Here is a 16,087-nt window from a genome sequence, read left to right as displayed (position 1 = left end):
TTTGATAAAAAAATATACTGGATAATAAATTATTATATAATATATTTTCTAATTGATAAGATTTATCATTATAAGTAATTATTTTAAAAGAATTATTAGTGGTATAATTTATCATAAAATTATTAGAACAATGATTAATATTTTTTGTACATTTCTTTTTATGTGGTATTTTGTTATCTTCTAAACAATGATAAATTTTAGGTATATAATTATTGGTATTAACATTTTCAACAAGCTCTGTAAGTTTTGATATTGCCTCATAACCACTACAGGAATGTTTTCTTTTTTTTTCATTAAATACATCAACCATATTTTTTTATGTTATTAGTAAAAAAATTTTAATATATTAAATTATATTAATTAATTATATATTATTTAATAACCGAAAATAATTATATATATAAAATAAAATAGGAAAATAGATGGAAACTAAAACTACAAATAAAATTTTTTTTTACTAATTAATAGAATAATTAATAATAGTTTAAAATTAAAAAATGTCTATTACATATATAATTGATGTATGTATTATAATCTTGATATTTCTCTCCTAATTTCTTTTCATTATTATATAACATTTAAATCAAATAAAAATATCTTTCTTATCATTTTAATTAAAAAGAAATTTTTTGTTTCAAAAAAGGTTTTATAAAAATTGGTAATATTTAGTGTAACATTGTATAAATTAGGACATACTAAATTATCTTTAATTTTAATCAAACTTTTTTTTTGTTAATTAGTAAAAAAATATTTTATCTTGTCATAGGATAATATATTTTATATCATTTTTTAAAAATAAAATAAAAAACATATTTTTTAATATCTTAATATTTATTTAATTTAATTAAATGTTACATTTCAATTTTATTTTGTTTGATTAAAAAAAAATTAAACAATTTCATAGTATAATAACAAGTTAAATAAAAATTTAATTTTTTTATAAAAAAAAAATAATAATACTAAAAATAAACAATAATATTTATTATCTTTTTTTTTGTATTTACATTAAAGAGAATAAGCGTAATTCCAACTTTGTGTTTTATTTTATGTATCTTTCTTAATTTGTTTATATTTATTAAATTTTCCAGTTATAATAATTTACTTAAGACTTTATTTTTTTTTTTTCTATTCATATTTTTATTTTTTTTAATGACAACAATAAATGATTTTGATAATAATCCTCAAGGTGAAAATCCTTTTGGACAACATAGTTGGTATACATTAAAAAAAATATATCAATTGTTAGATGATTTTTCTAACCAAAACACAATTTCTTCAAATAACTTATTTTACTTTAAATGTCAATGGCATAGTTGTGCTTATCAATGTTATACTGAAAATGAAATATTATTTCATGTTCATGAACATTGTAAAGCTATTGAAAGTCATATATCATGTTTATCAATAATTGTTTGCCAAATTTATGGGTGCCGTGTACAGTTAAAATCTGTTCATGAATTTAAATTACATATCTCTTATCATTTATATTTACTTAAACTTCAATATATGGGTTATAAATATTTAGCAGAAAAAGTTAAATGGGATTTTTTTGATGGATGTGGTTTTGCTAAACAACCATCAGAAGTATCTGATGAATGTCCTTTAATATGCCGTTGGAGAGGATGTAAAGAAACATTTTATAGTGTTATTGAATTTTATACACATGTTGATAAGCATGTTAATTCATATCCAAGAAAAAGAAAAAATGATAATATTACTTATCAATGTCAATGGAATGATTGTATTGAGATTTATGATGAAAAATTTAATTTTGGTAAACATGTCAATACTCATACATTATTAAAAAAATGTGCATGTCCTTATTGTGGAGAAAGATTTTTAGAATCAACAAGACTTCGTGATCATATGAATAGAAAAGTTAAAAATGAAAATGATGCAAAATATACATGTGATTATTGTTGTAAAAAATTTAAAGATAAACAAATTTTAGAAAGTCATAGTAAAAGACACTATAAAGATTATGAATGTTTAATTTGTCATGCTAAAATGAGTTGTCCAAGTACATTAGCTAGGCATGTAAGTAATGTTCATGGAGATGGTGAAGAATATAAATGTAGAAGATGTAACAAAAAATATTATACAAAAACATCATTAAAAGGTCATGAAGAGTTATGTTTATCAGGTGAAAAAGAAATAAAATGTTCTGAATGTTCAGCTAAATTTGAATATTTACCATCATTAAAAAGGCATTTTACCTCAGCTCATCAGAAACCATTTACAACTGATCTCTATATGTGTCATATATGTGAAGTAGAAAAAGACACTAAAGATGTTAAAACATCATCTAAAACAATTAAAAAAAATGGTGTATTTTTATTTTCAAATGCCTTATCAACTCATTTAAAAGATGTACATAAATTAACTGTTCCAAAAGGATTTGTTAGATTTAAATATAGAAAATGTCCTGATACTTTTTTTCGTCTTGAATTAACTCCTCATTGTAGAAGAAATAATTAAGAAAAATATTTTTTTTTGTTTCATATTTCTTTGTTAAATGTTTTTTTATTATTTATTTTTAATTTAAATTTTGTGTATCTATTTTTATATTAAAAATATATACTATGTATAAAAGTAAAAATTAAAATAAATATTTGAGATAGACTTTTTTATTTACAAAAAAATTTCCTGATTTTTAATATTTTTTATTTTATAACAATATTTATAGTCTAGAGAAAATTTATTAAATGCTAAATTATGTAATAAATATTATTATAATATATTTATAATGTCATTTATTTCAAACTTATTTAATCTATTTTTATAGTTTGCACAAATTTATCACAAAATTTTAATTATTAATATTTTACTTTTTTAATATTATCATAAAATTTACACAAAACTTTGTACTATTTTATTCACTTTTATTAGTGTTTATTATCTATTGGTTAAATTTAATCATTTTAACAAGTATATAATCTGTGTTATTTTACTTATTTAGTTTTATTTTATCGTTTAATATATATATATATATATAATTTATAGTAAAATGAATCTATATGAAGAATTTTCTACAATTAAAAATAATAATCCAAAATTATTTAATTATATAATTGATGAAGCTAAAGATTTTGCTGTTGTTCATGGAAATATATTACGTTTATCTAATTCTAAAGATTCCAGTGATATTGTTCAACATGCTCCAATTACATTATTACCAAGTCCATTTCCAAAAAATCTTTATATCCAAGCTTTAAAAGTTCAACCAATTATGAATAAATTATATTTTAAAATTTCTTTAGATTATGAATTTTTAAAATCATCCTTAAAATGTGTCATTGATACAGATGATTTTACAAAAAAACTTTTTAATATTTATGATATTGTTATGAAAGAAAGTTTAAAACAACCTATAACATTACTTCTTCAAAGATCTGACTATTTTTGTCATGTTAATACTTCAAATCCAAATAAAATTGTATATGAATTAAAACAAATTGAGGTAAATAATATTGCAGCAGGAATGGCTAGTTTAAGTCAAATAACTACACAAATGCATAAACATATTCTTAGAAATTTTTCTAACATCTATAATGAAGATAATCATCCATCTAATAGAGGTAATGATACTGTAGGTAAAGGTCTTGCTGAAGCATGGAAAATGTACGGAAATACTAATGCATATGTTCTTCAATTGGTTGAGGATACCAATAAAAATCAACTTGATCATCGACATATTCAATATGCTACAGATTATTTTACCTCATATAAATGTAAAACAATAAGAATTCCTCTTTCTGAATGTAGAAATAGATTAAAATTAGGAAAGAATTATGAATTAATAATGGATGATATTTATGAAATTGGTGTTGTTTATTTTAGAACTGGCTATTCACCAGAAAATTATATAGATGAAGAAGATTGGAATAGTAGACTTCTTATTGAAAAATCTTGTGCTATCAAATCACCATGGATAGGTTTACAATTAGCAAATACAAAAAGAATCCAACAAGTGTTAATAGAGAATGGTGTTGTTGAAAAATTTTTAAACGATATAGAAGAAATAAAAGATGTTAAAAAGACATTTGCTATGATGTGGTCATTAAATGATAATATGGATGAGATAAAAAAAAAAGTTATTAATAATTGTAAAGATTATGTACTTAAAGAACAATTAGAAGGAGGTGCTGGAAATTATTTTGATGATGATATAATTGAAAAAATGAATGATGTAGAGAAATTAAAATCATGTATATTAATGGAACGTTTAAATCCTATGAAAAGTAAAGTAAGTTTTAATTTTTTAAAAATATTATTTACAATATTATAATTATTTTTATAGAATTATATTATGGTTAGTGGAAAAGAATATGAAGAGTCAGAAGTTGTTAGTGAATTAGGTATAATGGGTACTTATTTAGGAAATATTACAACAAATCAAGAATATTTTAACTATTCTGGAGGATATCTTTTAAGAACAAAAAAGTCAAATGAAACAAAAGGTGGTGTAACAATTGGAGCTTCATCCATTGATTCAATATATTTAATTTAAATTAGTTTATATCTTTAAAGTTAGGAAATGGATAATTAAATTCTACAAAATCAGGATAATATATTCTGACTAATAAGTCTAAATATTTATTATTACTATATATTTGTTCTTTAAGTAATGCTGTAGTTAATTTTCCTACCGTTGAATGGTAACTTCTTATTGTCTTAATTTCATTATTAACAAATGCTATTTTATATTGTGGTATATTACGTTCTTGAAGTATTTCAATAAATTCATCATAGAAACTTGTAACATTTCTTGAATTATATCGAAGAATTTTATAATTTTTTTTATATTGAAAATATTCACATCTCCTAAAAAAAAAAATAAAAAATAAAAAAAAATTATGTAATTTTATCATACCATGTTTGAGGAAAAAAATGTTGATTTAAATGACGATTAGCACTAAAAATTGTTTTTCTATTTGATGTAACTATTTTATAAAGATTAGAGATAAAACAATTTAAATTTCCATTACAAAAAAAGCAACTAGACGTTTTAGTGAATTTTCCTATGCTTTTTGAGCAATGATGTACATATCCACTTATAAATCTTTCAATTGGTTCTCTAATAATTATAATAGACTTCCAATTTTTAAAAAAATTTTTTCTTTTTCTTTTATTAAAATATTTAATCACGCTCCAGGTAGAGTTGGCAAAATTATGTCTAGTGCACTCTTTATTATCCCATCTATTATCAGCTAAATGTTTATTTTTTAATTTAAATCTTTTTTCACTAAACAGGTAACACATAATAGCAATCATCATTGAACTAAAATTTTTTTGAATAACACAAACTGACAACTTATTTTTGGGTGATACATAAAATTCTTGTTTCTTTAATTTTATAACTTTAGAACATTTTTTCCATTCTTTATTATCATTACATTTTTCAAAGTATTTGTTAGAAATTAATAATTCTTTTGAAATATTTACCTCATCAATAGATTCTATTGTTGTTGTTTTATTATATTCACAATAAATTAGAAAATGAAATATTGATAATAAATTAATAATAAAAGAAGCCTTCATTTTTGTTAAATGTACATTAACTTATAAAAAAAAAATTTTTTTTTCTGCCTTATATGCTAAATAGATTGTTTTCAAAAGATATATTACTACATTTTTTTTCTTCCTTTTAATAAATAAATATATATGTATAATTTTTTTTTTATTTTTCATAACTATATACAATTGTAATTCTTGTTTTTGATTATTCATTTAACAGCAAAAAAATTTATCTCAACTATTTGTTTTAATACTAATAATAGAAGCTTTAACTAAAACTGGATCCAATGATGTAATATTGGTTTTTGTCTTCGTCATCATCCAACTTTAAATATTATAATGTTAGCTATTAAATATTCATTAAGTTAACATATATATTTTATCAAGAATAATGAATCTTTTTTATTTTAATATTTTTCAAAAAGATTTATAAGGGCAACTGATAAATATGAATTTAAAATATATTATAAAAACATTAAATATACAAATATTATTTTAAATTTTAAAATTATTATGTAATTTTTTATTATTATTGTTGTATATGAATTAAATTTATGAAAATAAAAAAAAAATATATATATATTTTTTTAAAACACTTTACTGAATATAATGCCAAGGTTAATGTTTATGTATATTTGTATTTTAAAGTAATATTATCATTATAATTGATATTTATATTCTATATTAAAAAAAAAACTTAATAATTTTTTTTTCAATAATATTATAAAAAAAAATTTTTTTTTCTATTATATATATATAATTCTACTATATATATTTAAAATAATATTTTAGAGATAGAAAAATGTTGCATAAAAGATTTTTATATAAATAACATTACACTTCCTCTTGAGAATACACTATATTTTATAAATTTATCATTTACCAATTTATTTTATTTTCTTAGTAGAAAAAAAGGAAACTGAATAACATATTTAAAAGAGTGATTTTTATATATACTAATTCACACTGATAAAATCTAGAGATTTTTTTGAGATTAAAGCATCACTCCACACAAATATAATATTTTATTGAAATTACTCATTTTTTTTTAAATATTTTTAACCATATATTTGAGTATTTAATTTAAAATTTTTATGTTATTTTTATGTTCACTATTTATATCCTATAAAATTTAATGATTTTTAATAGTATTTACTAAATATAAAATAATATATATATATACAAATTATTTCTATATTATATTTTCAAAAAAAAAAAATAATAATTTACTATAAGTAATATATATATAACCATATATATTAAAAAAAATTATTTTTAATAATGATTATTTCTCCTACAGTCATTTGATATAATTACACTTAAATGTTTTTTTTTATTGAGATTAATCATAATATATTGATGGTTGAAATTTTAATTTTTATTTAATTAAGAAAAAAAATATCATTACACAATGATAAATAAGGTTAATCCTTTTATGACAAAAAAAAAGTATTTATATAAGATGGTGTTTTTGTTAATTTTATATATTATTAATTTTGTTTTTATAATTATATGTAAAAATAAATTATATAAAAAAAAATCAATTTTTATATAACAACATCCCTGATGCCATTAATTTATAATAAAAATTTTATATATTATTATTAAAAATTTGTTTTTAAGTACATACTTTAGTAAAAGTAATTAATCAACTGAATGTATTTTTATTAAAATTTTGAATATAATTATGAATTAAAAAAAAACTTTTATTGTTTCTAAGTTTTATTTATTTTCCGTTATATACAATTTAGATATTTCCTTTACACTTACTGATAGAAATAGTTTATAACTGTTATTGTATATTTTATACTATCTGTATAATTTTAGTCTAAATATTTTTAGTTATACAACTTTTTAAATGTATATTTTTTTTTTCTGGTATAGTACAAAGAATTTTTAATTCTATTGATAATTTTAAATTGTTTCTCGTAATTTTCTTTTTAAAATTTAAGATTATTTAAAAAGAGAAAACCTAAAAATCTTCAACACCAAATTTAATCACTTTTCATGTTAAAATCCCCAAAATACCTAATTGGATATGTAAATAGTATTTTAGTAGATGTGCCATTTGAGAATAAACTTTCGACGTCACTATAACATTTAAGTTTCTATTTTATCAGTTGAAATCAAAGATTAAAACATTATTAACACTAGATATATTTTAACAAAAAAAAAAAGTATTTATAAATGTGTATACCTTTTTCCAATTGTTTGCTTGTATTTTCCTTTAGGAATGTCTCTTTTTCATCATACCCTACCATTTGAATCATTTGGAATGAAGTTTTTTTTAATAATTTTTGCATTTTAATAACAAATCTAAAGTAAATAAATAGTGTTATCTAATTGTTGTTCTTTCTTTATATTAATTTTTATCATACAAACTAATTACCCATTAAAAAACTATTGATTTTATTCAATGAAACTTTTTTTTTTGCCAAAAAACATTTGTAAATATTCAATCTTTAAAGTTTTATTTTAAACTCATTGCCAATCTTCTTGCGCATTGATGTCACCCTTTATGTTGTAATATTTTTAATTTAAAATCAAATACTGATAAAATCAAAATTTATAAATGGTAATTTAATTGATATGAACTATCTTATCATTACTTTTTTTTTGTATTATATACATTTTGGTAACTAATACATTAATTAATTTTTAGTTCTTTCTTATTTCTATTGTTATTTAATATAAATTTATTGATTTTGAAATGTTCTTTTTTATTTACTTAATTTTTTTTTTTGCAAAGAAAACAAAATTATTTTTCTTATGATTTTAGTAGAAGAAGTATTAGCTTCGACAATCTAATAAATTGCTACATATTTTTTACTTTGTGAATTTTAAATACATTGGGCCATCCTTCAAAAGTGCATGCAGGTGGTAGGAGATAATCAAACACCATCAAGTCAGGAAAAGACCACAATACTTAGAACCTGGAAAATAACAAATACCGGGTTAAAAGAAATCAAAAAAGTTTTTTTAAAGGAGGGTCAAACTGCTGAAGAAATTAATATGGGAGCGTTTTTAGACAAACCAATAACTAAAAAATCAAATGATCATGGTGAAGGTCAAGGTATGAGGTATGGTATGGCATCAATGCAAGGATGGAGAGTTGATATGGAGGATGCTCATGATGTTCAGATAGCCATATCAAATGAACCACCTTTTGATAAATGGTCTTTTTTTGCCGTTTTTGATGGTCATGCTGGACCAAATGCTGCTAAACATGCTGCTGAAAATTTATTAAAAATTATTATGGAAACTCCAGAATTTGAGAAATTACTTCAACATTTAAAAGATAACGGTGGTGCTATAGACAATGAAACTAGAGAACTTATTGGAAAGGGTTTGATTAATGGATTTTTAAGGCATGATGAAATATTACATAATCAACCTAAACCTGAAAGTAGTGGGACGACAGCAATAGCTGCTATTGTTACTCCAGAATATGTCTTCCTTGTAAATTTAGGAGACTCTCGAGCTATTTTTTGTAAAAAAAATTCTGAAGTTATTGCTACAGAAGACCACAAACCATACAATGAAAAAGAGAAAGAAAGAATTGTCAAAGCTGGTGGTAATGTTATGATATCTCGTGTTAATGGAGCTTTGGCTGTCTCTAGAGCATTTGGAGATTTTGAATATAAAAATGTTCCTAATCTTTCGTCAACGGAACAATTAGTTTCTCCAGAACCAGATGTTTATGAAGTTAAGAGAGATGAAAATATGGATGAATTTTTTGTTCTAGCATGTGATGGAATTTATGATGTAATGACTAATGAAGAATTGGCAGAAATAGTAAGAGAAAGACTTGTGGCAGAGGATGATTTAAGAGTTGTTACAAATCAAGTTCTTGATTATGCTCTATCAAAAGGATCACGTGATAATATGACATTAATTCTCGTCACCTTGGAACAAGCCTCATCAGTTAATGAAGAAATAGCAGAAAAAGAGAAACAATGGGTAGAAAAGTTAAATATTGTTATCAAAGAAACCATAACAGAATTAAAAAGTGAATGTGAAGATGGTGAAAAGGTCTGTCTTGAAGTTGCTGTTCGCAAGGTAAATAAATCTGATGTCATTAAAGATGCTCCAATAAATAATGTCACTTATCATACAAGATATTATGTTGATAAGGTTCTCAATGAATTTTATGATGGCAACCGTTATGAAAGTGAAGAAAATGAGGAAAAAAGTAATTAGTACTAGAAAGTTGTGTAATTAGTCTACTAATCATTAATAATTAAAAAATAAGAACCTAGTAAAGAATAGTGTGGACACGCTGTTTTTTTGACTTTTTAAAATTCCTTATGGTAAATTTTTGTAACTTAATATGATAATAAATGTATAGACAATAAAAGTTAAATTTCATTGATTATCACCAACGTTTCTGGAAATTTTGAAAATCTTTAATTTTGTAAATGTTTAAAAAAAAATATTATAAGTTGTTAAAATTGTATATAAAATAAATATTTACATATAAAAATGGTTTCAATATATATTTTTTTTAAAGTCATATTAAAATATATTATATGATAGAAATAAATTACAGGAAAAAAATTAGGTTAATGTATTTTATCTTTAAAATTAATAAGTATAACTCATAAATTTAATGTTTTAAATATATCACTATTTTTTGATATAATAAATTTACTATTAAAAATCTATAAAATTGTAACATTTCTTATCTCAAAATTTATTTAAGTTTTACAGGATATCTTTTATCATACTTTCATTAAATATATGGTTCTAATAATTATTTAATACTATAAACACTATATTATTTTTAGTTAATATTATTTCTTAAAAAACCTCTTAACACAAGATAACTAAAATTTAGTGTAAATTTTCTTTCAATAAAATAATAATATTTATTTTTGCTTTGTTATTACAATTTTCTTAAAAATAAATAAATGTAAAGTATTATATACATACATTTTTTAAATTTAGATATCCTATCATTTTTTTAAAAGTAACCTTTAATTATTCTTTATAAAATTTTATCTGTATTACATATAACATATATTTTTATTAACAGTACATTATTGAAAAGAAAGACTATTTGTTAAAATCTAAAGTTCTATTGCAATTGTTTATATTTATAACATACGGCATTGATCACATATATTAAAAATATAACAAAAAAAAAGTTTTATGTATAAATTTTTTGTTTTTCATTGTAATATAAAAGTTATATATTTTTGAAGGCGATATTATTACACCAAATTTATTATAAAATATCAATCATTTTATAATATAAATGTATATGTTTTAATGTACAATTAAATAATTTTAAGTTCATAAGTTGTACCATTGTAATTTTAACATTTTTCTAAATTTTAAAACATTTAAATTTTATCTTATAATAATTTATTTTTATTTTGAATATTACATATTACTATTAATATAGTTATATTTTTATTAATAATATTTTTAGATGTTGAAAAATATTTCAAGTAATGATAATCTAACTAAAAGTGGTCTTTTTAATCATTTTTGTATTATTGGACAAGATAATTATAGTAATATTAATGAAATAACAAATTCTAATTTAATAAAAAAAGCACCAATAATAAATATTGAAATAATCTTTCCAAAATTATTTGAAAAATTACCAGAAAATTATGAAATAATAACAACTACTAATAGTGGTACATCAGCAAATCTTTTTGGAAAAACTTTTCCATTCAAAGAATGTTATATTATATTTGAACGTGGTTATCATAAACCTCCAATTATTGATATTGGTATAATTGATAAGACTAAAAATGAGCAATGTTTACGTGATTCAAAAATAATTACCCGTACAAGATATGGACATTCTGCTAATCTTTCTAATAGTATAAATGGAAAAATGTATTTAGTATATAAAAGAGCACCAGTAGATTTTTCATTAGACAATATGGTTGTAGTTGATATTTGTATTATTAATGGAACAAAAAAAGAAAAAACACCAGGAAATTTTTTTAAAATTCCTAAAAGTATAAATAAAGGTATATTAAATAATGAAATATTTATATGTTATAGAAAAGAAAAATTAAGACATAAAGAACTAACATTTAATTGTAAACTTCTTGATTCTTTTCCACCTATTAAAGAAATTAATAATATTTGTAATATACCAATGTTTTGTATGCCTGAAGGTTCTAAAATTTTATGTTGGAGTGATACAAAAAATAATCCTACACCATTTTCTAATACATTTATTTTAACTGAAAAAGATGGTTCAAGAATTTATGGTATAACATATGGTTTTTATGAAAAATTTTATGGTTCATTAAATAATGATCAATTAGAAAAATTAGAGTTAAAGAAATGTGATGATTTTTATATTGATAATAAAGGTAAAAAGTATTATTTATATAATAATATTTCTATATGTTTTATATCAAATTTTCCTTATTTTGATAGTTTTTATATGATTCTTCAATATATTAAAAAAATGGTTGATGATGATAAAAAATTTTGTATTGAAAAATTTTTATCAAATTTAGTAAGTTTTTATATTAATATTTTAAATAAAAATATTTATATATTATAGTTATATAAAACTATTTATCCAGTTCCTATGAATCCTCATTTTAAATTAGGTCTTGGAGAAGAAGAAATATTTTTTAATTTTTCAAATTTTAATGATTTCCCTATTTGTGGATCATCATATGTTGATACATTAAGATTAATTGGACCAATGAATCTTTTAATATTAGTAATTTCAGCTATCAATGAAAAAAATATTATTTTTCATTCTGTTAGATCACATTTATTAACAATTGTCTGTGAAAGTATAACATCATTAATGTTTCCATTTTTTTGGGATTTTCCATATATACCATATTGTCCATTTAATAATTTTATAATTTTTGAATGTCCATGTCCATATATTGTTGGAGTTGATTCAAAATATTTTGATGATATAATTAATTTTCCAAAAGAAACAATTTGTTTTGGTCTAGATACTAATACTATTTCTTTATCAAAAGAAGAAATTGAAAAAATATATAATTCTATTCCATTACAATGTGCAAAATATTTAAGGGTTAATTTAACAAAAATATATAATGAATTGATGGAGGAAGATCAACGTTTATTAAATTTAAAATATTCAGAAGATCCATTAATACAATTATCATTAAAAAAACATCTTTTTAATATTAATAATGTTTACAATAAAAGAATAAAAGAAATATTTTTACGATTTATGTGTAACCTGTTAGTTGGATATGAATTTCATTTTATTTTATCAAATAATAATGGAATTGAATTAAATAGTAGTTTAACAAAAAATATTTATGATATAGAAGGATTTATATCAAGAAAACCAAAAATATATAAAGAATTTTATAAAAAATTATGTTCAACACAAGCTTTTGTTTCACTTATTCAAGATAAAATTTCAAAATCAGATCGTTCCAAATATTATACATTTTTTAATTCATTATTGTTGAGCTTTATAAATGATAATGATGAACAATTATTAGAAGATGAAGGATATGATGATGTTTTAGTTAATATTCCATTATATCATGTAAATATTTTTGAAAAAGATAAAGAAAGAGATGATAATGAAAATTTTCCACAAAAATTTGATGATAATTTATTTGTCATTGAAGATATAATGGAATGTATCCAGATTGATGATGATAATAGTAATAATAATAATAATATAGAAGAAAAAAATTCTTTGAAATATTAATATTTATATATAATATTGTACTTTTATCTCGAAATATGTATTTAACATTGTAGATATTAATTATTTTTAATAATTTACTTTATATAATATTAACTAATGACACTTCAATTTAAATAAATATTTATAGACTTTAAAATTAAATTTAGCAATTTTAATTGTTAATAAGTTTTATATATTCTGTTTAAAATTATTTTATTTTTTTTTATTGCGATAATAATTTTTATTAAATAAAGTAAAAAATAAAATTAACTATTGATTATAATATTTTAATTAATAAAATTATTTTATACAGTAAATAAAAAAAAATATTATTAAAAAAAAAGTAGTATGTCTATAGTATTATATACTAACTATACTTCTCATCAAAATACATTTTCTTTTATTCAATCTTATATCGTAAATTGACCTATACTTTTAATAAATAAATGCATAATACAATAAATTGAGACAAAACTACACGTTGTACGTCGCATTTTGTTTTTCCTAAACTACAGATATGAAAAAGAAGAATAAATAATGTATATATGTAGCGATTGATTTATTAACAATTTTCCTTTTCTTTTTTTTTTTTTATACTCTAAATATTATTTTTATATATAGGCATGTCAAATAAAAATTAGAAAATAAATAAATAAAAAAAAAACTTTTTATCAATAAAATCTTTTTACCAAAAAAAAAAATATATTAAACAAAATTTTTATAAATGCTATCAAAATTATTTACATTATTTTTCATTATTCAAACTTTTTTTCTATCATACATTTTTATTAACACTATCCGAGATATGATGAGAAAATATATAATAGAATGTATATATCTGTCTCGTTCTTTGATATATATTTTTAAACTAACATTTTATATGTTATTTCCTCATTTTTAGATGAAATTATTTAAATATAACTTTTTTTTTAAAATACTTTTTATAGTCTAATTAATTAATATATAATTAATATATTTTTTTTTAATAAATTTATGATTATATCTACTTTAATATAATAAAAATGAATTCATATAAAAAATTACAAAATCCAACTATTTCTGTACAAGGTAATGGTAAAATTAAACCATTATCATCAGACACGTGCTCCACAATTGCTTCATATTTAATGGAATATAATGTGGTATGTTTATAATATATATATATTATCTTTACCTTAATAATTTTAATATATTTAGTCTGATGATATTGAATTTTCAAGAAAAGCTATTGAATCATTAATTAAAAAATTAAAAGATAACTCATCACAATTAGATGAACTTATTAATTCTATTTCTTCTAAAGGATCAATTACAACAAAATGTATAACTATACCAAGAACATTAGATGGTAGACTTCAAGTTGCTGGAAGAAAAGGTTTTCCTCATGTTGTTTATGTTAAAACTTTTGTCTATCCAGATGCTTCTAAAAATGATCTTAAACATAAAGATATATGTCAAAATGGTTTTGATGAAAAAACAGAACAAGTTTGTGTTAATCCATATCATTATGATAAAGCATGTAATTTTTTAACACGAAAAGGTATATTTATATATATATACATATATATATATATATATATATATATTTTTTAAATAACTATATATATATATTTTTTTTAAATTTATAGAAGAAAGAGTACCATCAAATGAAAGTATAATGTCAACATCATATATTAATTCTACTTCAACTTCAGTAACACCAACTAAAAATGATTCAATAGGATCAAATAATATTTATTCTTATTCTCAAACAACTACCTCATTTCAATTACCTTCATCATCAACATCAACACCTTCCACAAGTACAATATCAATAACTAATTCTTTTTCACCATCAACATCATCAACATCGCAACAACAATCTACTAATAATCCATCAAAATCATTACCTATACCACAAAGTAATTATACAGAAACAACACCATATCCATATAGTATACCACCAGATGATGTACCTATAGCATCTAATTTAACGGCAAAAGATTCTATAGCAGCTAAAATTGATAATTTAGAACCATCACAAAATCAAAGAAAAAATATATCACATGAAAGAAGGAAAGCTAAAAAAGAAATGGCAAATTATATTGAAAATATAATAATATCAAATGGATGGGCTGAATTAGTAACACAAGAAACATCAAAAAAATTATTAATTGATGAACCATTACCTGAAATACAATTATCAATAACATATTATGAGTATCATAAAGTTTTATGTGATACAGTTAATGTTGATATTATACCATATTATGTTGATGGTGGTCTTAATATATCATCAAGAAATCGTTTATGTTTAGGTGCTATAACAAATGTTCTTAGAGAAGTTAGTACAGATAAGGTACTTCAATCAATTGGTAGAGGTGTACGTTTTGATGTCAAAGGTGAAGGTAATATATGGATCTCAAATCTTTCAAATCATCCAGTTTTTGTACAAAGTAATTATTTAGATGGTGATTCTGAAACTGGTATTGTTTATAAAATATCACCATTAGCTACATTTAAAGTTTTTGATCTTGATCATTGTTATAGACAATTAAAAAGAATTAATATGTATAAAAATTTAGCTGAAGCTGCTGAAAATTTTTCACTTAATGAACGAAGACATATTGAAGAAAGTATTAGTACAACATCATTAACTAAAGCTATTGATACTGGTGTTGATGATATGCGTAATATATGTTCAATAAAATTATCATTTGTTAAAGGATGGGGTGAAGGATATGGAAGAGAAAGAATCTCTGAAGTTCCTTGTTGGATTGATGTTACTGTTAATAGAGCACTCCAAATATTAGATCATATATTAAATTCTCCTAACCTCAAATAATATTTATATCTTTCATTATTAATTTTTTACCCTTTTTTATTTCTTTTTTGAATATTATACTTTTTTTTTTCTTTATT

The 16,087-nt window shown here is 20.6% G+C and overlaps 6 protein-coding genes across 6 annotated transcripts; 5 read left to right on the top strand and 1 right to left on the bottom strand.

The window, feature by feature from the left end:
- Positions 1–1,149: 1,149 nt before the first annotated feature.
- On the top strand, positions 1,150–2,478 carry SRAE_2000434300 (Histone H4 transcription factor; the record flags this gene model as incomplete). Its single annotated transcript, XM_024643201.1, has 1 exon — positions 1,150–2,478. The coding sequence occupies one exon, from the start codon at positions 1,150–1,152 to the stop codon at positions 2,476–2,478; it is 1,329 nt and encodes a 442-aa protein (XP_024508895.1).
- A 529-nt stretch (positions 2,479–3,007) lies between these two features.
- SRAE_2000434200 (Glutathione synthetase) lies at positions 3,008–4,510 on the top strand (the record flags this gene model as incomplete). The annotated part of the gene is made up of 2 exons (XM_024643200.1): positions 3,008–4,246; positions 4,301–4,510. 2 exons carry the CDS (start codon positions 3,008–3,010, stop codon positions 4,508–4,510), a joined length of 1,449 nt encoding a protein of 482 aa, XP_024508894.1.
- A 1-nt stretch (position 4,511) lies between these two features.
- Positions 4,512–5,541, bottom strand: SRAE_2000434100 (Sulfotransferase family-containing protein; the record flags this gene model as incomplete). The annotated part of the gene is made up of 2 exons (XM_024643199.1): positions 4,512–4,824; positions 4,874–5,541. The coding sequence occupies 2 exons, from the start codon at positions 5,539–5,541 to the stop codon at positions 4,512–4,514; spliced, it is 981 nt and encodes a 326-aa protein (XP_024508893.1).
- Positions 5,542–8,388: 2,847 nt separating this feature from the next.
- SRAE_2000434000 (Protein phosphatase 2C (PP2C)-like domain-containing protein) lies at positions 8,389–9,717 on the top strand (the record flags this gene model as incomplete). Its single annotated transcript, XM_024643198.1, has 1 exon — positions 8,389–9,717. One exon carries the CDS (start codon positions 8,389–8,391, stop codon positions 9,715–9,717), a length of 1,329 nt encoding a protein of 442 aa, XP_024508892.1.
- Positions 9,718–10,951: 1,234 nt separating this feature from the next.
- Positions 10,952–13,207, top strand: SRAE_2000433900 (Calmodulin-binding protein related to a Rab3 GDP/GTP exchange protein; the record flags this gene model as incomplete). The annotated part of the gene is made up of 2 exons (XM_024643197.1): positions 10,952–12,007; positions 12,056–13,207. 2 exons carry the CDS (start codon positions 10,952–10,954, stop codon positions 13,205–13,207), a joined length of 2,208 nt encoding a protein of 735 aa, XP_024508891.1.
- A 1,001-nt stretch (positions 13,208–14,208) lies between these two features.
- SRAE_2000433800 (Smad4 protein) lies at positions 14,209–16,010 on the top strand (the record flags this gene model as incomplete). Its single annotated transcript, XM_024643195.1, has 3 exons — positions 14,209–14,328; positions 14,384–14,726; positions 14,815–16,010. The coding sequence occupies 3 exons, from the start codon at positions 14,209–14,211 to the stop codon at positions 16,008–16,010; spliced, it is 1,659 nt and encodes a 552-aa protein (XP_024508890.1).
- Between the last annotated feature and the right edge of the window lie 77 nt (positions 16,011–16,087).

Source organism: Strongyloides ratti (assembly GCF_001040885.1).
Source record: "Strongyloides ratti genome assembly S_ratti_ED321, chromosome : 2".
Lineage (NCBI taxonomy): Eukaryota > Metazoa > Nematoda > Chromadorea > Rhabditida > Strongyloididae > Strongyloides > Strongyloides ratti.
This window is presented reverse-complemented; position numbering and strand designations above follow the sequence as displayed.